Source organism: Mastigoproctus giganteus, chromosome 8, assembly GCF_048544385.1.
Source record: "Mastigoproctus giganteus isolate SK-2022 chromosome 8, ASM4854438v1, whole genome shotgun sequence".
Taxonomy (NCBI): domain Eukaryota; kingdom Metazoa; phylum Arthropoda; class Arachnida; order Uropygi; family Thelyphonidae; genus Mastigoproctus; species Mastigoproctus giganteus.
The window spans coordinates 129900560-129928435 of NC_143582.1; the positions used below are offsets into that span (position 1 = coordinate 129900560).

At 39.7% G+C, this 27876-nt stretch overlaps 1 protein-coding gene across 1 annotated transcript in view; it reads right to left on the reverse strand.

The window, feature by feature from the left end:
• LOC150081819 (RIMS-binding protein 2-like) overlaps positions 1-27876 on the reverse strand; it is a 1020459-nt gene that overhangs the window by 611459 nt on the left and 381124 nt on the right. The window contains exon 11 of the mRNA XM_090380329.1: positions 1099-1289. Coding sequence (XP_090236455.1) covers positions 1099-1289 — 191 coding nt within the window. The remainder of the gene's footprint in view (positions 1-1098; positions 1290-27876) is intronic.

A 27876-nucleotide genomic window follows, 5' to 3' on the forward strand; every position in this document is an offset into this window, starting at 1 on the left:
TATTATCACAAATACAATAAGATCGAGTTTACTATATGTTAATAATTATATGCACGAACAGAAAAGCCCAGTAACCCGGAAGGTGCAAATTGCTTAATGGCAGTGACCTCCAGAAATGTGCTTTAGTAAAATGTTAGTTCCTGTCAGCTGATAATAGTGTGTTTCCCCCTTAACCCTGTGAAGTTCTTTTTCTTTTCAGAAAATTTCATTTTGACTGTTATCATAGTGCTGACTAAGAGAACAAGTGACAGTGCTACTAGTAAATCTACCAACAAAAGGAAAGCCATCGATTTGGATCAGAAAATTAAACTAATAAGGATGTATGAAAATGGCCAAACATTAACAAGTATCGCGCGGAATTCAGATTTGTCAATAATAATATAGTAGCAATATGTTACTAGTCATTCCCGAGTTACGTAAAACTCGACTTACGTAAGAAGTCCTGGAACATATCTATTATGTATGTCGGGGAATTTTGTATTTTTGGATTAACCGGGAAATCGATTATCCAGGATTTGTTTTTTACCATCTATCCTGGAAAATCGAGAGTCTACTGTATATGAAATAACAAAATTTAGTTTCTTTCACTGCATTTTTTCCCTTCAGAACTGAAATGCCACTATATTTAAAATAACTATGAGCTCACAGAATTATTTTAAGGCAGTAATTCTGAATTTGAAGGGAGGCTCACGGCTCCACAGTGATCTTGAAAGATATTTTAAGGTAGGAAGGAGTTACAGTATATATATATATCAAAATTTATTAAAACCACAGTTTCAAAGAAATAAGGAAATTATGCTTGTTATGATCTGAAAAGTCACGGAATAGTTGCAGATTTTAAACAAGAGGTTAGGCTAAGGCATAATAAAAAAAAGATGACAGTACTGATTTTCTTATTTTACAGGTATCTTATTCCCATTTCCTTCAAAATTGTGATTTTCTCATAAAATTTTTTTCTACTTCAATATTTCTATACCAGTAGAATGAATATAAAAAATTCAAAACTGGGATCTATTTTGATCAGTGATATAACAAAATGCAAACATAAAACAAGCATTGGTTATTAATCTAGAGTATATACAATACACACAAATTCACCTCATCCATTTCACCAAATATCAAAATATAATCTCCAGCATTAAGGCATAACTCTGCTTCTGGATTTTCATTTGGTGATTGTTTTATTGGATCATAGCTGTAATGAGCAATATAAACTTTGCACTTCCCTCTACCTGGCAAGTCTATGAAATCAATAGAATTTTCTTCTAATATATCTTCATCTTGGATTGCTAGAAGAAATAAAGGATAAAAAATTTGACCTAATATTTTTAGCAGTAAAATATTAGGTCAAAATTATTAGGTAAAATATTAGGGCATAATAATTTTAAGCAGTAAAAAGATTATTATATTATATTAAAATACAGCTTAAAATAACAACAGAAGGATCTGCAGGAATCCTCCATTAAAGTACAGTGGGCTTACCACTTAACACTTGTTTGATGAGATCTGAGTCACATCCCAGAGGATTCAGGATGTTTCTTTTGAAAAAAAAAAAAAAAAGGCCAAGCTCAGAATAAAGATAGATAGTTTGAAAGGGCTGGAGCAGAATTGCCTCATAAGTTATTACAGGCTTTCAGCTTTCAACAACATGCAAACTGAGCTAAGAACACAACTGCGTGGAAATAGGCATGGCTATGAAGTGATTCATTATATGCTTCTTTCTAAGAAAATCTAAAAATCCAGATGGGTTATCCCACAGAAAACTAGTATACACTTTTTCAATTACAATAGTCCACAAATTCTTTCTAAAAAAACTGTACAATTTTCAGACAGGATTAGCTTTAGCATTAGTTGTTGTTGTTATTTGGTTTTTAGGAGCATTAGCAACTAAGGCCATATTGCTCCAGGGATATGCAGTGGTCGTTCCCTGACCTTTCCGCATCCTCCGTATTTGGTAGTCATGGGCTCGAACCCCAGTCTAATCAATAAGCGTGTGCTACGCACTGCTGCTTCTGCCCACCTGGCTACGGAGTGCCGTTTTTTTTTTTTTTTTTTTTTTTTTTTAGCATTAGTAGAAGCATATGATGCAAGAAAGTAAGCTTATACAGAATCAGGCAAAAAAAAAAAAAAAAAAAAAATCCCATTTCACTCTAAAAGTTTGTCCAATTCTTCCTTGAATTCCACAACGACAGATGGAAGTTTGTTCCAGCAACCAACTACCAGCTGGCTAAAGGCAAATTTCCAAACATCTATGTAACTTCTCAATTTGAATTTATGCCCCCTTAGGTTCATAATCTGAGCAAGAGGAAGAATTCCATCAGCACTGAGTCTGCTCAACCCATTCAAGGCCTTATACACCTCAATCAAATTGCCTCGCAGGTGCCTAGTCTCCAGAAGCTGCAATTTGCAGAATTTAAGCCTTTCTTGGTAAGAACACCCCTTCGTTCCCCCTCACCAATCTTGTTGTCCTTCTCCATACTTGTTCTAGCAACTCTACATTCTTCCTAAAATGCACTGCCTACAATAAACTACAATAAAATGCACTGCCTACATTCTTCCTAAAATGCACTGCCTCAAATTAAATCCAAATGAATCGAATATTATACAGTGAAAATTTAAATGAAAATAAAAAACAAAGATAGTGGAGCAGACAGCAGTCACAGCAAATATGCAAAAACCACAATATGTCGTGTGTATTCACTGGCATACCTTTTATTTTATTCTATTTTTTCATTTTATTAAAGTCATATATATATATATATATATATATATATATATATACAGTGAAACTTCTCCTAACGGACACCTCTCATTAACAGACAACTCTCTACAACGGACATTTTCAAATTCCCCAACTCACCTCCATTGGTTTTAACGTGTTTGCAGCTTCTGTCTAGCGGACATTCTCTGTAACGGACGCGGACAGGCAATCTGCACTGTTTCGTTTAGATTAGCACTTAATTTGATCTCCCCATAACGGACAGCGGGCGAGCTTACGGCCCTTTTTCTAGGAACTTTTCTTCCACGTATTGCCTCAATCGTGTGTTTATTTTCTATTTCTGATTCTCTGAATTTTATCAAGGTTTACGTCGCGGTTCTAAACCCTTTTTCAAGAATTTTTAAGGCACATGTAAAACTTCTGATGAATTCTGTGTGTGCAGGTGGGGGGGGGGAATATGGTCGGTCTTTCGTCTTTTGAGTTTAAGTTTTCAGTTTTGTTCAGTGTCGTGTGAAGTGCACAATGTGTTCTCGTAAACATTTAACTTTAAAAGATAAAGTCGAACTCATTAATGCGTATGATCGGCAAAAAAATATTGTTCGCAATCTCGCTGCAAAATTCAAAATCGGGAAGACGCAGGTAAGCGACATCCTAAAGAAAAAAAATGAACTGCTCAAACAATTTTGGCAACACGGAAATGATCATGTTCAAAAATCATTCCCGAAAACTGTTGGGCTTCAAATTGACAATGTTATGTATGAGTGGTTTTGTCGTGCACGTGCTAAAAAATTCCCATTAATGGGCCTATTATTAGGGAAAAAGCTTTGGAGGTTGCGAAATCTATGGGAGTAAATGAGTTCAAAGCTTCTGTGGGATGGCTAGACAAGGTCAAAACTCAGCATAAAATTTCTTGGAAAACCGTAAGTGGTGAAGGTGGATCTGTTGATACTGGGGTTGTAACAGAGTGGACCGTCAAATTGGAAGATTTATGTCGTGATTTTGAAGCTAAGGATATTTACAACTGTGACGAAACAGGGTTGTTTTTTTAAAGCTCTTCCTGAAAAAACAATGAGTTTAAAAAACGAAAAGTGCCAGGGCGGAAAAATTTCTAAGGAACGCTTGACTGTACTATTGTGTACAAATATGCTGGAAGACTTTGAACAACCTCTTGTTATAGGAAAACCACAAAATCCTCATTGTTTCAAGGGCATAAAGTTGAATTTTTTGAATGTTGACTGGAAGTCTAATAAAAAAGCGTGGATGACTAGAGATATCATGAGCGAATGGATAAGTCACTTTAACCAAAACATGATTCGTCAAAACAGAAAAATTATTCTTTTCATGGATAATGCTGCATCTCATCCGCACATTGAATTGTCCAACATTCAAATCATTTTTCTGCCACCAAACACATCTGCAGAGTGTCGGCCCTTGGATCAAGGGATAATAAAAAATTTTAAACTTCACTACGGAAAACGTGTTTTAAGACATCTCATTGCTTCTCAAACGCAAATATTGAAGTTGTGAACAGCAATGTGGAGCACCAAGAAGAACAAGAACTTCAACATCTATTGATAAGGTACGATACTTCAGCTACAAGTGACCCTGGCTACAAAGATATAGACTCGAACCTCACTACAGAAGATGGTGCTCTAGATATCAATGACATTATCATCGATATTTTTCAAGAAGTTCCTCATGAGGATGAAGAAATGGAAGGAGGTCATTCTGTCGAAGAACATATTAACGACGAACCACCGATGAAAATAGAAGAAGCGCTCATACAAATCAATCGTTTAAAAATGTTTTTCGCCGCTGAAGAAGATACTGAAGGACTTTCGATGGTTTCTTCACTCCAAACAAATGTTGAAAACAAAATTATCAACCGGAAGAAGGTGCAGAAGAAAATAAGTGATTACTGTATGTATTTTTCTTAAGATAAAGTCATAATATGCATATTATTTACAAAAATATTGTTCAAAATCTGTATATATTTTAATTTAATTTTACATTAAACGTTTAACGATTTTTCTTTTTTTTTTCCTCTCTCAGACTTCTTGTTAGCGGACACTTCTCTCTAACGGACACATTTTCGTTCCCCATGGCTGTCCGTTAAAGGGAAGTTTCACTGTATATAAAAGAGGTACAAATATTATATTATTATTTTTATTTCTATCTCTCCCTTACCACTTAAGTTTTCACCTCTTTTTTAAACTTATTACATATATATATATATATATATATATATATATATATATTTTTTTTTTTTTTTTTAAATTCATCAGAAAGGTTTAAATATAGGATATTAAGAACAAATGGTAATGTACTCAAGTACTCAATCATCTAATAAAATCAGTAACACATAAGTACTCAATCATCTAATAAAATCAGTAATACACAAGTACTCAATCATCTAATAAAATCAGCTAGCAGTCTGACAGAATGTTTTTTGAATAAGGATAATTTGAGAGGGGGCATAAATTCAAATTAAGAAAGGATGGTTACAGGATAGATGTGCAGAAGTTTGCTTTCAGCCAGCGGGTGGCTGATTGCTGGGACAAACTTCTATTTGTTGTTGTGGAAGTGGGTAGTTTGAATAAATTCAAGGAAGAACTAGACAAATTCTTTGAGGGGATGGATGGGTGAGGTGGGTAGTGTTCCCCCCTTTTTTGCTGATGCTCTATAAGCTTGCTTTCTTGCATCCTTTCCCACTACCAATTTAAGCTTATTTTAAAATTTTATGCTCATCATATGAATCCCTTTTCCATCACTGCCTCATTCCATTTATTATAGGGGTATTTTTTTGTTTGCTTGCTTGTTTGTTTGTTTTTTAATATATATATATTGGTGAAACCTTTGCTCATGCTCTGCACCCTCCACCCCATGTGGAAAGCATTCAAGGCAACTGTGAAGAAAATAAACCTTTACACTCAGGTCACAATCTAATTTTTTCAAAACAGGATGTATGCTGTTGATAATCTTCCCAGTCTTTTTTTATAAATACCTAAACTATTATTCATGGCCCTGTTGATTGCTAACAAAGTCTCCACTTCTTTCCATGACAGAAATTGTGAAATTATCATCTTGATATAGATTTTTTATTTATAAAAGATCTATTTCAAAATTCATCAAAAACACTAATATGGTTCATCATTATCACTTACTTCAGGAATTTTGAAAAAAAACCCAAAACATCTTCCATCTTTATCTATGCCTTTACAGAATGTTTCAATAGTCCTACTTTTATATGTAGTGGTAGCAGAAACACTCTGCTTAGGCACAAGACTCGATGATGAACATCTTAGCTTCCAGGCTTAAGTTTATCCCTTTTTTGTCCATGTATATCTAACCCAATAACCAGCATTAGCCCTGTTGTCTCATTAATTCAAAAAACAAAGGAATTTTGTGTAACCTGACTATTGTTCAAGAAATATATTGGAACCTTCAAATCGCCACATACTATTCATTCATGATCATCACAATATTCCACCTTTTCTAACAAGAATTTCAGACTGTCATAAGTTTCTTTTAAGTACTAAATAGACAACTAGAAATGTGAGGAAAATGTTCCAATCGTGTGGCAGAACTTCTTTTTTCAACTTACTATCAAGTATTTGGAATATTCAACGTAATGAAAAATGTCCATTCCAATGGATTTATACATCAGCACAGAATGATAAAGATCCCTCTGTAAAGTAGAAGTGAGTGAATTATTTTTCTCTGTACCTACACCAAACAAGTGAAGTGCCAGGTACCAAAAAATTCTTTTATCTCAACATGGAGCCTAAGAGCTATATATCACTCTGTTCATCTTATGTAAATTATTACATCTTCTCTGGCTTTCAACTTTACTATGGTTATTTGGGGAAAAATCAGTATCTCTGCTGGAAGTATCAAAGTTCTGAAGTTTAACTGGAATTGGTAGTATGTTTTCACTGTTCGAGACAGGACAAACAGCTAATGGGAGATTTGGAATACTCAATTGCAGCTTTGTTCTTGCTGCAGTATTCTGTAATACAGCAGCAAGAACACACAAAAACAGCAATCTGATCTCTGGTTCTGAGTCTCAATACCATATCTCAATAAGCCAAATGCAAAGAAATGTGATGTTTTCCATTCACCCATTGCAGTTCAGCATTATTTTCACTGTCTTTCCCAATGTGGTCCACCTCTATCAATCAAACAAATGACTAGTTGAAATGTGATGTTCAAAATTTATTAATTTTTGGGTTTACATGAGCTAATAATTAAAACAGCTTGACAAACAAAACAGTTTAAAAGCTCTAATGTAATATTTATTTTTGGAAGAAAATGTTCACAAAACCTTCTGTCTGGATAATTGACAATGTTTTTTACTTTAGAGACCCTACTTTGAATTCCTTGATTGTCCTTTTGTGGGAAGGCAGAGATGCAACATCCAAAATATCTGCAGAAATCTCTTCCCGCTAAATACATTCTGGAAAAATTTAATTCTGTCTGTCCCTTTTAAAACCAATATTTCTTTATATCAATTTTTTTCATTTAGTCCCATATTCATATAGCTCCAAAAATCACCTTTAGTTCATTTAGTGAAACCTAAACCTAGTCATATCATATAGAACAGCCAGAAACTATCTTATTTGCAAGTTTCCTTTTTTTTTTTTTCTCAATTTTACCATCAGAAAGGCCTTTTACTAGATCTTGATGACATGTCTAAATACTTCACTCTAACATGGAGTATAAGTTACTTTGTGGCTTCTACACTGAAATAAACAACTGCTGGCTGTTAACAATTGAAGATGAATGTTGATAAACATCCACTTAGTTTTTAAGGTCATTTATAGTAGACCAAATCCAGGACTGGGAATGCCGCAAACTGGGTTGTTAAGCTTTTGCCGCAAGCCTGGCAGGCGCTCACTCATCATACAAGAGTTTATATAAATTGGGGCTCACACTGTTTTAGGGAACAGGTGGCTGTCACCAAGTGTTTCAAATGTTGCAGGCGCATTATAGCCAAAGCAGCTTATGCACCATCAAACCCCCATATCAACAACAACAAATCAAATGTTGCCACTTCGGCCACACAATGCACACATGGTGGAGCAGACCTGCAGCCACTGTGCGACAAAGGGTCACAGCTATGATACATGTCCTAATAAAATCAGTGACCCAATCTGTGCAAACTGTCGAAGCCTAAAATTAGCACACATCCACTCAATTCGTGGCAACAAATGCCCTGTATATGTTAATGCAAAGAGCACACAGCAACAAAGAAATGAATATGGGGACTATGCCTAGACACTATAATAATACCAGGCTAAATTTTTTCCAAATTAACGCACAGCAAGCTAAGGCAGCAGCTAGCCAAATCAGACAGAAGATTGAAGAAGGAAATATAGATATTCTCCTGATCCAGGAGCCCTATGCCGTTGCCAATGGAATAAAAGGCTATCCTATATCCTACAAGGTGGTCCAGGTGGAAAGAGAGATGCCCTAGATGGCGACAGTCGTGTGAAAACCCCAACCTCACAGTCACAAAGATTTCCCATCTCTGCTTGGCCTGGGCGGTGTTCACCCACATAGTTACAATGCTTGGGGGATTTCTACGCTATATTGTCGGCCAGGAGAGGATATCCTGCCAGCTATACAGTACCTTCAACACCTTCTCACTGAGATAGAAGGAGCAAAAATCCTAATCTGTGTGGACGTAAATTGCCATTCTCCGTTCTGGCACAGTGAAACCCAGGAAAGGCCAGCGTCTAGAAGACTTCATAATAAACAGCAACTTGGTCGTCCATAATCATCCTAACAATCTGCCAACCTTTTCCAGCACCCTCTGGGAAGCCGACTGCAACAAGCGCAAACTCCCTAACAACCTCTATCACTGCATAGATGTAACTTTATCAACCAGACCCTTTGCAGACTACATCACTGATTGGACCGTGCAGGAGGAGTGGACCACTTCCAACCATCGTGTCATTACCTTCAACAAGAACTAAACAATAACCCGTACCCCAGTCACAGGACAGAGACTCCAACACTATGCCACAGACAAGGCAAAGTGGTACCTATTTAAGGAGATACTAACCGAAAAAGAGCAACAATTACAGGCTAAGAACCCCCAAGACCAAAACCCTGACTGGCACCAACGGGCAGTAACGGATGCAGTCGTGAGTGCAGTTAATGAAGCCATCAGGAAAAGAAATCCCCTTCCAGGAACTGTGCCTTGTTGGTCCAGAGAACTTCAGGCACTGAGGCAAGAGGTAAATTGGAAATGACGTGCATTCCAGAGGGCAAGGAGGACCTGGCCACCTGAAGAAGTTGAATACCTGGGGCAACAATACCATGAGACCAGGAATGACTACACAGCAATGATCAGGCAATGCAAAATGCAGTCCTGGAAGCACCTGGTCTCAACAATAGGAAACACTGACCCCTGGGGAGTTATTCATAAAGTGACAACAAACAAGTTCCCAGGGGTGAGGTAACACAGTAAATGAGAACCCCACAAGGGCTAATGACCATCACCTGGAGTGACTGACTCAGTTAGTAACATCCTCAACACAATGAAAACTACCACTCTACCTGGACAGAGGACCCTCTCATCATAACTAACCTCCATCTCGAAGTCAACAAGATAAGAAACAGAAAAACCCCTCGACTTGACCTGATAGAACCAGAAATTGTGAAAAAAGTAGCAGAATACACTCCAAACCTCCTTCTAAACCTCTATAACCACTCCCTATAACGGGGGATGGTTCCCATCAGACTGGTGGATGGCAGGTAGTCTCCTAATTCAGAAGAATCCTTCTAATCCTCAAGAACTTCCTGACTCGTATAGGCCAATCACCCTACTCTCAGTGCTGAGTATGGTGTTTGAACTCCGTACTCCGTCAAAAAATAGACAACCACTACAGTGCTGCACGGATGCCTACTCCGAATCAATATCGCTTCAAGCCAGGAAGATCAACTATTGCCATATTGGAAAATCTCATCAATGCAGCCAACAACTCTGACAAGAAACACCTCCTAGTTATCTCAGTCGACTTCGCTGGGGCATTCGACACACTTTGGTGGCCGAGTGTCCTCGGCTGACTGCAACAAGAGCAACTCCCTAACAACCTCTATCACTGCATAAAAAACTACCTAACAAACAGAAGTGTAGTAGTCCAGGCACCTTATTGCCAAGTGAAGAGGGAAATCTACCAAGGTTGTCTCCAGGGCTCGGTTCTTGGCCCACTGCTCTGGACCTATGTCCTGGATGAGTTCCTGGGTATGGACCGTGGGGAGGTCTGCACTCAGGCATATGCAGATGATCTGTCACTATTGGCCGCTGACTCAAGTGCTCAACTTGAAACCTGTGCAAATCTCACCCTCACCACCTTTATGGATTGACTGGGTACGACTCCACCACCTCACAATATCATCCCCAAAATCTCAATCCATCTTGCTAAAAGGCTCCCTTGCGCCAACAAGACCACCACAGATCAATATCCATGTTATTACAGTCAAATTTGTCACTGAACTAAAGCACCTAGGAATAATAATTAGCATTAGTAGAGGCATTTGATGCAAGAAAGCAAGCTTATGCAGCATCAGCCAAAAAAAAAAAAAAAAAACCACTTCCACTTCACCCCTCTGTTCGTTCAAAATACCTGTCCAGCTGAGCCTTCAACTTGTTTAGGCTATCAACCTCCACTACAAGGGATGGAAGTCTGTTCCACCAACCAACCACCCGTTGGCTAAAGGCAAATTTCCGCACATCTATCCTACATCTGTCTTTCCTCAATTTGAATTTATGCCCTCTCAGGTGATTATTCTGAGCGAGAGGAAGAATCCCATCAGCATTGAGCATGCTCAAACCACTCAAGGCTTTATACACCTCTATCAGATCACCTCGCTGGTGCCTAGTCTCCAGACACTGTAATTTGCAAAACTTAAGCCTTTCTTCGTAAGAGCACCCCTTTGTTCCATTCACTAATCTTGTTGCCCTTCTCTGTACTCGTTCCAGCAGCTCTACATCCTTCTTGAAATGAGGCCCCGAGACCTGTATACAGTACTCTAGGTGTGGCCTGACCATTGCCTTATCCAAGGGAATAATCACCTCCTTATCCCTGCTGGAAAAATTCCTGTATATCATTGACAATACTCCATGAGTTACTCTTTTAGCCCGTCTGCACTGCTCAGAGAACGTCATATCTGCCTGCACAACCACCCCCAAGTCCCTTTCATTCTCTACCACTGTCAGTGTAGTACCACAGAGTTGATACGTTGCTCTGGGCTTGCTGTTTCCCATGTGTAGTACTTTACATTTGTCAATGTTAAACTTCATTTGCCACCTCTCAGCCCATCTGCTCAACCTTTCCAGATCCTGTTGCAGCAGCATAGTGTCAGTAGTGTCCTTGACAACCCTGCCAACCTTTGTATCGTCTGCAAACTTGGACATTAAGCTTGATATACCATCATCAATATCATTTATAAATACAGAAAACAATAATGTACCCAACACTGAGCCCTGAGGGACTCCACTAATAACATTAGTCCACGATGAGCAGTGTCCATTGATTACCACTCTCTGTCTTCTCCCCCTCAACCACCCCTTTATCCATAGCAGCAATTTGCCTCCAATGTCACACTGCTCCAATTTGTGTAGCAGTCTTCCATGTGCAACAGTATCAAAAGCCTTTCTAAGATCCAAGTATATAATATCAAAGCTATTCCCTGCATCCAGTTCTTTTGTGACTGCATCATAGTATCCAATCAAATTGGTCAGGCAAGACGTCCCCTTAACAAAACCATGCTGTGTCCGAGCTATAACTGAAGTCTTGTCTAAATGATCCTGCAGTGCTTCTTTAACCAGTGCCTCCATTAATTTTCCTGGAACAGAAGTTAAGCTCACAGGTCTATAATTACTTGTGTCAGCCTTTGATCCTCCTTTGTGAATTGGGGTCAAATTTGCACATTTCCAGTCTATGGGTACCTCCCCTGAGTCCAAGGAAGCTCTCATAATTATGGCTAAGGGTTTACTTACTTCCTTTGCTGCCTCCTTTAATATAACTGGATAGATCCCATCCACCCCGGGTGCCTTTCTTGTGTTTATCTTCAACAGTTTCTCCTCCACTTTACTCCCAGTTATTTCAAGATTCTGTAGCTTACTGCTAGAGTTGAATACACCTCTGGCATTCCCCTCGCTGAATAACTCCTCATGTGTGAAAGTCGATGCAAAATATTCATTTAGTTTGTTAGCTACCTGAGCAGGATCATCAACAGTTGACCCATCAATATCAAGTGGACCAATCTGATTCATCCCCTTCCTTCTAGAGTTTACATAAGTAAAGAACTCTTTGCTGTTTTTCTTTGCATCCCTTGCCAATGATTTCTCGTAATCTGCCTTCGCCTGCCTAACCTCCTTTGTAACTCGGTTGCATATCAACTTGTATCTATCATAGGCTTCTGTGTCATGTGTTAATTTGTAAGTTTCCCATGCATTTTTCTTCTCTGCCATATGCCTCATTAGTTCATCTGACATCCATTTTGGCCTAAACCTTGAACAATATTTCTTAGTTGGTACGTAAAGCCTAGTAGCTTCCAAGATAAGTTCTTTGAGTGCTTCCCATTTTGAATTTGCTGTTGGTAACATCATCAGTTGGTCCCACTGTATAGAATTTAAATACTGTCTCAGTCCATCGTAGTCGCCTTTACAGAAGCAATAAAAAGTAAAAGCAAGCAATAACCTTTCCCTTTACCCCTAATGGTAGTTACCTCTTTGAGTAAATCCCACTTCAGCACACTGTGATCACTGCCACCTAGTGGTTCATTTATCTGCAGATTCTTAATGCATGAAGAATCACTGCTGATAATCAAATCAAGAGTATTACTCCCTCTAGTTGCCTCCCGAACATGCTGATGTAGAAAACAATCATCCAATAAATCCACAAAAGCCCTGCTAGTGTGTGAGTGACCAGCCCCCAAATTCCAGTCAATATCTGGGAAATTAAAATCTCCCATTATAAGACTCTCTGATTTACTGGCCCACTCTATTTCCCTGTACAGTTTCTTATTATACTCATCAGAGTCATTAGGCCTATAGCACACTCCTACTCTCAATTTTGATATCCCAATGCTTATGTCACACCAAACTGACTCAACACTGCACTGTCCAGCGATGTCGACTGGCTTCACTTCCTTGGTTTTTATGTGTTTCTTAACTAATAGCATAACCCCTCCCCCCTTCCTATCCTGTCTATCCTTTCTGTAGACATTGTACTACCCCAAATTCCAGTTCTGCATCCCTTATATCTGTGTGACACCACGTCTTTGATATCCCAACAATATCTGCCGTACAGTACTCTAGGTGTTGAGCAATACCTCAAATTCATCAAATTTATTTACTAAACTCCTAGCATTGGTGTACATGCAGGTATACCTGCACCTGTTTCTATTCTTAGCTACCCTAACACAACCCATGTGTTTACTTGTACCGCAATGGCTCCCAGCAGTCTCTGAAATATCATGCATCTTGTTTTTCAGGCTTCTGCTCATTCTAATAGAAGCAGTGCAAGAATCTCTTTCAACTCTGCCAGTGGCTACTGTCAATCTATTGGTCTTTGTCTCCCCTCAAGCTAGCAGTTTTCCAACCCACCTATCACTGCCTCGATAGCATCAGCAAATATTCTTGTACCCTTTCTATTTAAGTGTATCCCATTCCTGTAGAAGCAATCTCTCCTGTTAACAAGTACAGTCCAGGCTGAAAAAAATTCTACCCCTTGAGCCTTGCACAATCTTTCCAGGGCCGAATTGATCGACAAGGCTCTCATCATATACTCCCTCCTATCGTGTCTGGGCAGAATTGCAGACACTTTCAAATTCAACCCTAATTCTCGGCTTTTGTTCAACAGTGACCTGTACTTGTTAAGTAATTCTGCCGGTCTCCTACTCTTAATATTATTAGTGCCAACGTGTACAACTATATCACCTTTTGTGCCCTTAAAAGATGATATTCGCTCTACAACGTCATCAACCTTTGCCCCTGGCAGACATACCCTGGTCCTGTTCCACCTATCCTTTTTACAAAGCATGTTCCCCGTTTCCCTGACAATAGAGTCACCAACAACTATTAGTTCCTTCGGGACCAGCGCATTCTGCCTTGGGGGTTGTCTCTGTGTCACGCGATGCCCAAGTGCAAGCTCTGGCGTTGATGTGGGCAGCTGAGAGCTTGATGGGCCCCTCAATTTAGTTTCTTCGAGGGCATCCACCCTGTCCTTCAAGCTCTAATATAGGCCCACAAGAACGCTGAGTTGTTGCCTGATATCGATACACTCCTTGCATCACGCACACACAAAGACATCCTCCATGGCAGTATCATGTCCCGTACCCGATTGCTCTGCAAACATCAAGCAAACAGTGCATTTTATAAGGCTGTGAGTCAGAGGACAACTGGCCCCCTCAGTTGTGCTCTGAGCCACAGCACTTCCATTAGCTTGAGCCTTTTGCTTTGCTGCTCTGGTCTGAGTTATGATTCTATTAATTTATTAATTAATTATGTTATTAATTATGTTAAATATAATTAATTATATTACGTTTGTAATCTAAGTCGTTATATGTATTTATTTAAAAGTACAATTTAACTGCTAACGAAGTTCAACTAACGCTATCTAGTACGGTATATAACTATTGTATCACAAAGGCGGGAAAGTTACGAACGGTAAATCTACGGACACTTAAGTATTAATTAACTTTCAAATCTCGCTGTGTCAATTCAGAATAAGCTACTTACAGAAATAATTCGATGTAAAAAATATTCCATCAAGCAGCTAAATATGGCTAAAGAACTTCTCGTTCGGCGGAGTTGCAAACACGTGGATACACTTACCGATACTTTTATGCAATTACATCGTCAGTTGATCCCACTGTACAGAATTTAAAAACTTTCTAAGAACACTGTACTCACCTTTAAGGAAGCAAAAACCCTTTCCTCAATAATAGATAAGAACCTATCCTTTCTCCCTCACCTGAACTATATACAAAGAAAGATCAGGACCTACATGGCAATGGTGGCCGGGGGTGACCCGCCGAGACTGGGGGTTGAAAAATCGCACACTGGCTCTCTTTTATAAAGCTGTATTCATTCCCGCAATCACCTACGCCTCTGGGGCATGATTTCCCAAGGCCTCCACCATAGTCAACATGACCAGGGCATCTAACACGGTTAGCATGCACGCACTGCAGGTACTGGCAGGGGTGCTACCCCTTGACCTGGAGGTCACACGTGTTGGAATGCTCTACCAACTCAGTAGGGACAAACCCGTTACCTATATCGACCATACAACAGATCCATTTAGCAACAGACCCAGCGAGAAAAGAAGACTTCTGACCTACCTACAACAAATTTGCCAGGAAAGGTGGACAACTTCCACCAAAAGAAAAATAACTCGAAAATTTATACCAGGCATCGACAGAGTATTTCCCAAGTCCCCGACCTGGTTTTCACCAGGACTACAAACTACCTATCTTCTAACTGGACATGGCACTATCCCCAGAAAACTCACCATGCTAAGCATCGAAAACAACTCCCCTATGTGCATGTGGCTCCCAAGAAACCTGGGACCACTTGATGTTCAACTGCCATCTGTATGAAGATCTCCGAGCCCTTCTCATCACTTAGCTCCAGTACAAGCCCAGAAACCAGGAACACTGCCTACTTGATGATAAGCAGAACTACAAACCATTTACAAAGTTTGCCAAGACTTGTTCACAAGGCACAAAACTCTACCGCAACCAAGAAACTTGGCAACCACCTAGCATAACCAGAACAACCTTATCACTACAAACCCTGCACTGAACCTCAGCCTGAACAGCAACACTGGCAAAACTGAATAAGAAACAACCACTATCCTGTTATCGAAAAAAAAAAAAAAAAACTGATCACAAAACCGAACAGACTCTTTGCTTCCTCTACAAAGATCTGATGTAACAAACACTAAATTAGACACGCTCCCATCAGGACCAAAATTGCATGTAACAAACTGCTGGTTGAAGCCAAAACTGATGTCTCATCTTCCTCTTATCACAATAAGACAAGACAAACACCGAAACTGACTCTCCAATCAGACTGAAATGGATCTCCAATCAGACCACAGCTATGCTGCCGCCTTGTCAGTTGGCAGCCCTGGCTGGATATCTTGTTGTTGTTGTTTGGTTGGTTTTTAGGAGCATTAGCAACTAAGGCCATATTGCTCCGGGATATGCGGTGGTCATTCCTTGACCCTGGTGCTTGAGTTTTTAAACCTGGATGTTCCAAATGTCATTACACAGGCATACACTGATGATCTGATTATGATGCTTCAAGCAAACAGCAGGGCTCAACTGGAGGCCATAGGCAATCATGCCATACACATGCTACAGGATTGGGCCAAGAGGAATCTTCTAACGATCTCAACCGAAAAAACAAACTCAATACTCCTCAGGGGTCACCCTGACCCTGGTAGACCTCCACTAATCAAAATAAATGGAGCGACCATCAAACTCAAACAGGAACTAAAATACTTAGGAATAACACTAGACCGAAACTTGAACTTCACATCTCATCTCTGTTATCTCAGAACGAAAACAAGAAGGCTCTCGGCCCTGATAACAAAAATCGCCAGGAGGGTCTGGGGACTAAAGAAGAGGGCCCTTTCTCTTCTATACAAAGCTCTCTTCATCCCTATCCTTTCCTATGGTGCAGGCGCCTGGTATCAGAAAGCAAACACAGCAGTCAACAAGAAAAAGCTGGAGTCGATCCACCGATCCATACCACCGATATTGACAACAACTAGAGCCTGCTGCACGGTGAGCACCCATGCGCTCCAGGTCCTGGCAGGCTTTTTTCCCCTGGACCTGGAGATTGTGCGCTGTGGGCTGCTACACCAACATTCAAAAGGAAGAACCACAACTTATTTAGGCTACAGAACAGATCCAGAGAAAAGCAAATCCTCAGAAAATAAGAGGTTAACGGAACACCTGCAATCTATCTGGCAAAATAGATGGAATCTTACCACAAAAGGTCAAGTCACCAAAAAATTTATATCCGATGTCAGCAGGGTATATCCTATTTCCCCGTCCTGGTTTTCCCCTGGCTTGCACACCATCTTCCTTCTTACAGGACACGGCTCCTTCAGAGAAAAACTCCAAGAGCTGGGAATCTCTGACAACCCGAGCTGTAACTGCGGTCAGAAGGAAACATGGGAACATCTTATCCATGACTGTGACAACTACGAGGACCTCAGATGTCAGCTATATACATGCATCAACTCCTTGCTAAAAAACCGAGAAGAAATAATATTGCAAGAGGAAGATAATTACTGGGCTTTCACCATCTTTGCCCGCAAACTCTTTGAAAGACAAAGTTCCATGCCACATCATCACTAACCTATGAAAACACAGACGTAACTACCTGAGATGACTGCGAAACTCTGAAATAGTTACCACCTGAAGCAGATAAAACACATGAACGTAACAAACTGGACCTGACTTCTGGACTTGGACCTCCACTGGACCAATGCAAAGAAGAAGACTGAAAATTGGACTTGGACCTTGAAGATTGTATCTTATGATGCCATATAGCGCCCCGGCTCCGTCTAGCCTGCTTTTACTCCTCTTTCCCTAGCGGGGGGAGGGGACGGCCTGCTGTCTCCTCCCCCTCCTGCCACTCCTCTTTTTCCTTTGGTGGGGCATGGGCATGCCCCACTATTTCAAAAGGGGTCATCTTCCCTATAGACCCCTTACTTCCAATTTCCAACCCCCCAGTCTTCCACCTCCCCTCCCATCTCTTTACAACAGGGCCTGCCCCACACGTCCAAATTTAAAACACCAAAATTCATGCCCGACCTATTAGGAAATATTATTACCTCCAGCGCTTATCCCTTATAGCCCCTCTAAGTTGCGTGTAATGTACCATCTGTGCCCAAAAGAAAAGAAGAATTTTTTTTTTTTTTTTTTAAGGTCCTAGCCACTGAAATCTCAGGAAAATAGGTGGTAGGACCTGCCAGAGCAAACTTTAAGGGAACACCTGGCTGGCCTCCACGTGGCGGAGTACGTAAACAACAGGTCCCATCTAGGGCCTGGCGGCTAACAAGCCAGAGGAACAATGGGCACAACATATTACACAATACATGATCCACACACTTTTAAACCTCTGGCCTTGACAGCGTACTGTCCTCGATACAAAGAACATACGCGGAGATGGGGTAAATCCCTGGTGCCGTTAGACCCAAAAAATACTCTGTACTCCTTGACCTTTCCGCATCCTCCATATTTGGTGGTGACAGGCTCGAACTCCGGTCTAATCAAGAAGCGTGTGCTGCTCCTTCCCACCTGGCTACGGAGGCGCCCTGGACATCTTGTGAAAACCAAGACTTCGAATGCAGCTAAACTGCCATCTCTAGTTGGCAATCTGAGTAGGGCACCTAGCCTTACCCACTTTCTTTCCCAATCCTGGTGGTGGGAGGGGAGGGAAAGATTTGTTCTCTCCTTCCTTCCCTGCCAACCCCCCCACTTTATTCTGGTGGGGCATGGGCATGCCCCACTGGAAATCATTGGAGTCGTCTTCTCTTTCATCTCCATACGTCTGACTTTTCCCCCCAGCCTTCAGTCTCTCTCTCCCTTACTCTATCTGTACACTAGAGCACGTCCCCCAAATTTAAAATTTAAAAAATTAAACCGCATTCATCAGGCTTTTACAATTCTAGCATTATCTCCCCATTTTTTTTTTTTTTTTTTTTTATGCCCTAGCCGCTGAAACCTCAGGAAATTAGGTGGCAGGGACTGCCAGAATAAAACAAATTACTGGTGTACCTGGTCTGCCTCCACGGGGCTTAGTGTGGGCAGCATTGGGACCAACCAGGGTCCCAGCAGCTAAATGGCCAGAAGAACAATGGTACACGACACTACACACCACAATATCAATGCACTTTTAAATCTCTGGCCTGTGCGGTGTACTATATCAAATGACAATGTAAACTAATCAGAGATGGAAACCCCTGGTGCCATTAGACCTTAAACACACTATACACTATAAGTATAAATGAATGGGAGTAATTCTGCTGTACTCCCATCCATTTAAATATAAATGGATGGAAGTACAGTGGGAAAACAGGTTTTAAAATTGGAAATGCCAACAGCTGTGCCAGTTTCCACATTGGACTTAAGAAAGACAAGATAAAAAAAAAAAAAAAACTGCCTGTCAGCCTTGGCTGGACACCGTGAGTATATTGAGTATAAATATTAATTTAGTTCTTCAGACTGTTTATATGAAGCATCATGTCAGATTATGAAATCTGAAGGAAATAAAATGTCATAATCTGAAACACTAACAGTTTCACTGGTTGAGACATTTAGACGTCTTCAAAATATTTATAAAAAAAACTTGCCTGCTGCTAACAATTGAATATAAACATAGATTTAGTTTTTAAGATTCTTTATATGGAAGTATAAATAGAATGCGGTACAATAATTGATCAGCACAGCAGGACAACAAATTTCATAATCAGAAACGTTAATGTTCTCGGCACCAACAACATTCGACTGAAAGAGGACTGAAAAAACAACACCATGTGTGCTTAATAATTGAATATAAACATCAATGAACACGTATTTAGCTTTTCAGCTTGTTTATACGAAATCTAAATAGATGGTAGTGCAATAATTACACTAGTAAAGCTGGTAATCAAATTTCATAATCGGAAACACAGATGGGCAGACAAGATGCAACATTGGACCAGAAGTGGAATTTTACATTCATGCCCAGTGTGACATTGGACCAGAAAGAGTTAATAGGTTGTTTCACATTTTTTATATACGGATGATAAACAAGAGGGCGCTGACTCTCTTTAAAAATTACAGCTGTCAGTTGCAGGCTCCGAAAAAAACGATAAGTGTTTGCCTTTTTATTTACATAATTGTTATTTTATATTGTACTTAATACGTAGTCTTATAGTTACGCTGGTTATTTTTATTTTAATTTAGATAAACAGTTTTTATAGATATATGTAATACTTAATATACGTAAAACCGTTATTTCGTTCGAATTCTTGCAGCCATTGTTTTTGTATATAGTGGTAGGGAATTCAAATTTTTAATTGAGGTAGTTAGATAGCTCTAACGTATAATTTATAGAGTAATACACCTCACTGTTTCTATTAGATAGCGAAGTATTGACATTTAATTAATTTAATTTATTGATTTTATTAATTTAAAGTATCATGCCCCAAACTAAAGCAGCAAAGCAACGGGCACAAAGTGGCAGAGGTGCTGTGACTTGGGGGAGAACTGAAGGGGGGCGATTCTCCAACGCATCACAGCCTTAAAAAATGTGTAACTTGTGAAATGTTTGCCGATCTCTCTGGAACGGAACATGACATTGCCATGGGGGATGTCTTTGTGTGTGCGCGCGATGTGAGGAGTGTAAGGAAATCAGGCGACAACTCAGCGTTGTTATGAGCCTATATGAGAGTTTGAAGGACAGGGTGGATGCCCTCGAAAGATCTAAACTGAGGGGCCCATCAGGCTCTCAGCTGCCCACATCTACGCCAGAGCTTGCATTTGGTCATCACGCAACACAGCGGCAACCCCCAAGGCAGAATGCGCTGGTCCCTCAGGAACTAGTAGTTGTTGGAGACTCTATTGTCAGGGAAACGGGAAACATGCTTTGTAAAAAGGATAGGTGGAACAGGACCAGGGTATGTCTGCCAGGGGCAAAGGTTGATGACGTTGTAGAGCGGATATCATCTTTTAAGGGCACAAAAGGTGATATAGTTGTACACGTTGGCACTAATGATATTAGAAGTAGGAGACCGGCAGAATTACTTAACAAGTACAGGTCACTGTTGAACAAAAGCCGAGAATTAGGGTTGAATTTGAAAGTGTCTGCAATTCTGCCCAGACACGATAGAAGGGAGTATATGATGACAGCCTTGTCGATCAATTCGGCCCTGGAAAGAATGTGCAAGGTTCAAGGGGTAGAATTTTTTTCAGCCTGGACTGTACTTGACAGGAGAGACTGCTTCTATAGGGATGGGATACACTTAAATAGAAAGGGTGCAAGAATATTTACTGATGCTATCCAGGCAGTGTTAGGTGGGTTGGAAAACTGATAGCTTGGGGGGAATACAAGGACTAATAGTTTAACAGTAGCCGTAGGCAGAGGTGAAGGTGATTCTTGCATAACTTCTATTAGAATAAGTAGCGACTTGGAGCGTGGGGTGTTGGGGGATTCAGGGACTGATGGCAGTCATAACACATCCCATATACCCACCTGAAATAGGTGGGTATATGGGATGTGTTAGGGTAACTAAGAATAGGAGTAGGAGCATGTATGCCTGCATGTATACCAATGCTAGAAGTATCGTAAATAAATTTGATGAATTTGAAGTGTTGGTCAAGACATCAAAGGCGGATATTGTTGGGATAGCAGAGACGTGGTGTCACACAGATATAAGGAATGCAGAACTGGAATTTGGGGAGTACAATGTGTACAGAAAGGATAGACAGGATAGAAAGGGAGGAGGTGTTATGCTGTTAATTAAGAAAAACATAAAATCAAAAGAAGTGCATCCAGTTGATACAGATGAACAGTGCACTGCTGAGTCAGTTTGGTGTGACATAAAGCACTGCGAAAGCAAAAATAAGAGTAGGAGTGTGTTATAGGCCTAATGACTCGAATGAGTACAATGAACAAATGTACAGAGAAATAGAGTGGGCTAGTAAATCGGAATGTCTTATAATGGGGGATTTTAACTTCCCAGATATTGACTGGAACTTGTGGGTTGGTCACTCACACACTAGTCAGACTTTTGTGGATTTTTTGGATGACTGTTTTCTGCAGCAGCATGTTCGAGACGCAACCAGAGAAAGTAATACTCTTGATCTGGTTATCAGCAGTGATCATTCGTGTATTAAGAATTTGCAGATAAAGGAACCACTAGGTGGCAGTGATCACAGTGTACTGATGTGGGATTAACTTAAAGATTTAATTACCATCAGGGGAAAAGGAAAGGGTTTTTGCTTCCGTAAAGGTGAGTACAGTGGTCTCCAACGGTTTTTAAATTCTGTACAGTGCGACTAACTGACGATGTTACCAACAGTAAATTCTAAGTGGGAAGCATTCAAGGAATTAATCGTGGATGCTACTAGAAGTTTCATACCAATTAAGAAATACTGTTCAAGGTTTGGGCCTAAATGGTTATCTAATGAACTAATGAGACTCATAACAGAGAAGAAAAATGCATGGGATGCATATAAATTATCAAGCGACTCAAAAGCCTATGGCAGATATAAGCTAGTCTGTAATCAGGTCACAAAGTAGGATAGGCAGGCGAAGGCAGATTACGAGAAATCCTTGGCAAAAGATGCTAAGAAAAACAGCACGGATTTCTTTACTTATATAAACTCTAAAAGAAAGGGGATGAATCTGATTGGTCCACTTGACATCGATGGTTCGACTGTTGATGATCCTGCTCAGATAGCAAACAAACTGAATGAGTATTTTGCATCTACATTCACACATGAGGAATTATTAAGGTTTGAAAATGGCAGAAGGTTATCAAATTGTAGCAGGATACTTAATGATTTTGGAATAACTGAAAGCAAAGTGGAGAAGAAATTGTTGAAGTTAAACATAAGAAAAATACCTGGGGTGGATGGGATCTATCCAGTTATATTAAAGGAGGCGACAAAGCAACTAAGCAAACCCTTAGCCATAATTATGAGAGCGTCCTTGGACTCAGGGGTGGTTCCCACAGACTGGAGATGTGCAAATGTTCTCCAATTGACAAAGGGGGATCGAAGGGTGACACGATTAATTACAGACCAGTTAGTTTAACTTCTGTTCCAGGTAAAATAATGGAGTCACTGGTTAAAGATGCATTGCAGGATCATCTAGACAAGACTGCAGCAATAATTCAGACACAGCATGGGTTTGTTAAGGGAAAGTCTTGTCTGAAAAATTTTATAGGATATTATGATGTGGTTACAAAGGAACTGAATGCAAAAAATAATTTTGATATCATATATTTCGATTTCAGGAAAGCTTTTGACACTGTTGCGCATGGAAGACTATTGTACAAATTGGAGCAGAATGGTATTAAGGGTAAGTTGCTACAATGGATAAAAGGATGGTTAAGTGGGAGAAGACAAAGGGTGGTAATCAATGGGTGCTGCTCTTCTTGGACTAATGTTATTAGTGGAGTCCCACAGGGTTCGGTGTTAGATCCACTGTTGTTTTGTATATTTATCAATGATATTGATGAAGGTATATCAGGCTTAATGTCGAAGGTTGCAGATGATACAAAGGCTGGCAGGGTTGTTAATGACAGTAATGGCAGTGTGCTACTGCAACAGGATCTAGATAATTTGGGCAGATGGGCTAAGAAGTGGCAACTGAAGTTTAACCTTGACAAATGCAAAATACTGCATATGGGTAGAAGTAACCCCACAGAAACGTACCAACTGTGTTTTACTACACATAGGGTGGTAGAAAATGAAAAAGACCTTGGAGTAATTGTGCAATCAGATATGAAGTTTTCTGAACAATGCAGACAGGCTGCCAGGGCAGGTCATGGGGTTTTGTCAATGATATATAGGAATTTTGCTAGCAGGGAAAAGGAAGTGATTATCCCTCTGTATAAGGCAATGGTCAAGCCACGCCTTGAGTACTGCGTACAGGTCTGGAGGCCTCATTTTAGGAAGGATGTAGATTTACTTGAGCGTGCACAGAGAAGGGCAACAAGATTGGTGAGGGGAATGAAGGGATCCTCTTACCAAGAGAGGCTTAAGTTCTGCAAATTGCAGTGGCTGGAGACTAGGCACCTGCGCGGTGATCTTTGTTGAAGTGTATAAGGCCTTGAATGGGTTGAGCATGCTGAATTCTAATGGGATCCTTCCACTTGTCCAGATTACGAACCTAAGGGGGCATAAATTCAAATTAAGAAAAGACAGATGTAGAATAGATGTACGGAAATTTGCCTTTAGCCAACGGGTGGTTAATTGCTGGAACAAACTTCCATCTGTCGTTATGGAAGTTGATAGGTTGAATAAATTTAAGGAGGAACTGGACAGGCATTTGGAGGGAATGGTGTGATGTTTTTTTTTTTTTTTTGGCTGATGCTGCATAAGCTCATACACTTGCTTTCTTGCATCACATGCCACTACTACTACTACTACCAATATGGGATCCATGATTTATCCTGGTAACCATATCTAACACTGTATGCTTTTGAGTAAAAGTGTGGTTCTTTGTCTATGATTTTCTAGTTTAAAATTTTCATCAGAAAACATAATTAATGCTATATATTCTATATATCAACTGGATGAACTACAGCAAATGCCATTTTTCAAATACATTTAATGTAGAGGAAGAAAATGATAGTAGCCTTTGATAAGCCCATTAGGTAAGGAATAAAACTTGTTCACATTTTTCAGCCAACAAGGATCATTATATACTAGTGTTATTAAAAAAACTGTTTATTGATGTATATTATCCCATCATTACATGTGGTAAAGAAATGTGGTATGAGCAATGCATGCAACATTTAAAAAATGTCTAGCCCTAGACTACTGGACTCTAGTCTGGACAGAATTATTTCTCCATAAGGTTTAAGAAGCATACAATCTCCAACTTAAATTGTTCCAAAAACCCTTTTATGTTCAGTTCCTTAAGGCACAAAAATTAATACTAGATACTTTTCATATGTTGGATATGAAATATCAACTCCTTAGTAGATTTAGTCAGATGACTAAAAGCAGTAAAAATGTAACATTTACTGGATCTGGGTCAGGAATGGATGAGAATTATACTCATCCTCGATAAAGCATGTAGTGTACTTAATCTGTATAAACCATATATGCTTTTGGTAACTGTGGGTTTTAATGTGGCATAACGCAGACAGTAATGAAGTGAATCTTCTTGTGGTGAATCTTCTCAGATTATAGTGTTAGCTGGGAAGAGGGCATGAAATCTGATAGACGATTCTGACTTCAAGCCATAAGTGAAGAGAGGCAAGAAGTCTGAGAATTCAGCTCAGTGGGCATGGTAGACAGTAGATGGAGTGACTGCCTTGCCTTACCCCAATTTTTAACAGAGGTTGAATGATGGATTCAAACATGTCAGGGTGGAAGTAATTGCCTTAATGACTGGGTAAAATTGTTTACAGTGATGGTAAGTTTTCTGAGCAGCTCTTGAACATGAATACCAAAGGGACGGTTGGCAGTCTAACGGATGTATAGTATGATTTTCCCATCGTGGTTAAAAAAACAGGTGTCCATGTAGAGTTGCCTGACAAGGATTTCAGTTTAAAATTTTGGTATGGTAAATACTGACAGAGCAATTCTACTCTGCCAAAAAATGCCAAAAACACAAGAGTACTACTTTTGTGATTTTGGCATTTGTGTTTTTTGGCATATACAGTAGGGTGGGGGGGAGGAGGCCAGTTCAGGCATCTGTTACGTGTATAGTTTTGTTTGTCTCAGTTTGCCAATCAATATTACTGTTTAGCTGTCCTTTGTAACATCTCATTTTTGCAGTCAAAAGTAAAATTTGGAATAATGAGTACAAGAATGTGAAAAATTCTTGCAACATGTTCCTCACTTCAAATGGAATCTGATTTAGAAGATGAAGATTGTGATCCCTTGAATGACTTTGAAGTTTCAGACGATGATAAAAATTATGTACCCTCCGATGACGACAGTGACTCATCACTTATGGCTTCAAAGTGCATGTACTTTTTAAAAATTATCTCCAGTTTAAAAACAGTTAGACACATTTTTTTGAGCCAGGCCATTCAGAAATTGAGTGGGACTCAATGCACTCTAAAGTTGAGAGAAAAGGCAAGTATGTACCCGTGTATGTCCCTGAGGGGTGGGCCCAAATAATTAGAGGTACAAGTTTAAAACCTATACCGTTCTGTGTAAATATCATGCAATGTGATGACTTTTGTGATCTTACTTTTCTCGCCAAACAACTTAAAGGCACTGTTCCTGAATAAAGTCTGTTGCCTTGAATTCCAAAAAGGACAGGAGATATATCACAATGTTTTACAAAACAAACTACAAAGGTAACAAAAGACCTAAAGGAAGATCCAGCAATGAGCAACCTAACCTTCCCAAAATCTATAATGAGGAACTTTGTATATCGCAAGTAAAGCCTAAAGATTTAATGAAAATGTGCCAAGATTTGATAACACCGAAGGAGTATCACAAATAAATTCTATTTAAAATTAAAAGCATCAGTAGAAATAAGGTATATTACCAGCACCGGATTTAAGTGAAGAATCTGAATATGAATATATTGAAAATTAATTTATACCAACTTATAGGTTATAAGAAACTCTGAGGAAGTTTTTACGGCTACAGCTTTTTACGGCTCAATGATATACAGGAACTTTGCTAGTAGGGATAAGGAGGTGATTATTCCATTGTACAAGGCATTTGTTAGGCCACATCTTCAGTACTGCATACAGGTCTAGAGGCTTCATTTTAAAAAGGATATAAGTATGCTGGAATTTGTGCAGAAAAGTGCAACCAGCAAACAGTTATTTGCATCAATTGAGGCATATGATACAAGAAATAACATGAGCCAAAAAAAAAAAACCTACCTATTTCACCAATCCATTCACTCCAAATGTTTGTATAGTACACTGCCTTGAACTTATTTAAGTTTTAGGCCTCCACTATGACAGATGGAATTTTGTTCCAACTATAGACTGCCTGCTTGCTAAAGGCAAATTTCTGCACATCTATTTTACAATTGTCTTTCCTCAATTTGAATTTATGTTCCCTCAGTTGCCTAGTGACCAGATGCTGGAGTTTGCAGAACTCAAGTCTTTCTTGGTAAGACCAACCCTTTGGTCCACTCACAAATCTTGTTGCCCTTCTCTGTACTCATTCCAGCAGTTCTACATCCCTCCTAAAATGAAATCTCCAGACCTGAATGCAGTACTCAAGTTGTGGCCTGACCATTGCCTTATACAAGAGGGCAATCACCTCCTTATCCCTGCTAGCAAAATTTCTGTATATTACCGACAAGACACCATGAGCTACTCTTGCAATCTGCCTACACCTCAAAAAACTTCACATCTGACTGCACAATTACCACCAGGTCCTTTTCATTCTCTACTACCCTGAGTGTAGTACCACACAGTTGGTACATTACTCTGCAGTTACTGCTACCCATATTCAGTACTTTACATTTGTCAAGGTTAAACTTCAGTTGCCACCTCTTAGCCCATCTGCTCAACATTTCTAGATCCTGTTGCAGAAGTGTACTATCATTAATGTCATTAACAACCCTGCCAACCTAGACATTAACAACCCTGCCAACCTTCGTATCATCTGCAAACTTAGACAGTAACACTGATAAACCTTCATCACTATCATTGATAAATACAGAAAACAACACTAGGCCCCACAGAAACCTGGGGTACTCCACTAATAACATTAGTCCATGAAGAGCAGTGCCCATTGATTACCACTCTGTCTTTTCCCACTCAACTTGACCCTTTTAACCATTTTAACCCTTTTAACCATTGTAGCAACTTGCCCTTAATACCATACTACTCCAATTTGTATAGTAGTTTTCCATGTGCAACAGTATCAAAAACTTTCCTAAAATCCAAGCATATGATATTAAAATTATTTTTTTAATCCAGTTACTTTATAAATATATCATAGTATCCAATCAAATTTGTCAGACAAGATTTCCCCTTATAAAACGGATGCTGTGTCTGAACTATAACTTCAGTCTTGTCTAGATGATCCTGCAGTGCTTCTTGAACCAGTGACTCCATTATTTTCCCTGGGAACAGAAGTTAAACTAACAGATATGTAATTACTCATGTCACCCTTTCATCCCTCTTTGTGAATTGGGGACACATTTGCACATATCCAGTCTGTGTGGACCTCTCCTGATTCCAAGGAAACTTTCATAATTATGGTTAAGGGTTTGCTTACTTCCTTTGCTGCCTCCTTTAATATAACTGGATAGATTCCATCCACCACAGGTGCCTTTTTTAAGTTCAATTTCGACAATTTCTCCTCCACTTTGCTCTGAGTCACCACAAACTCATTTAGCTCCCTGCTAGGGTTTGATCAGATTCTGGCCTCCATTTCCCTTCAGACTTCCTCAGCTACCTCAGCAGGTTCATCAA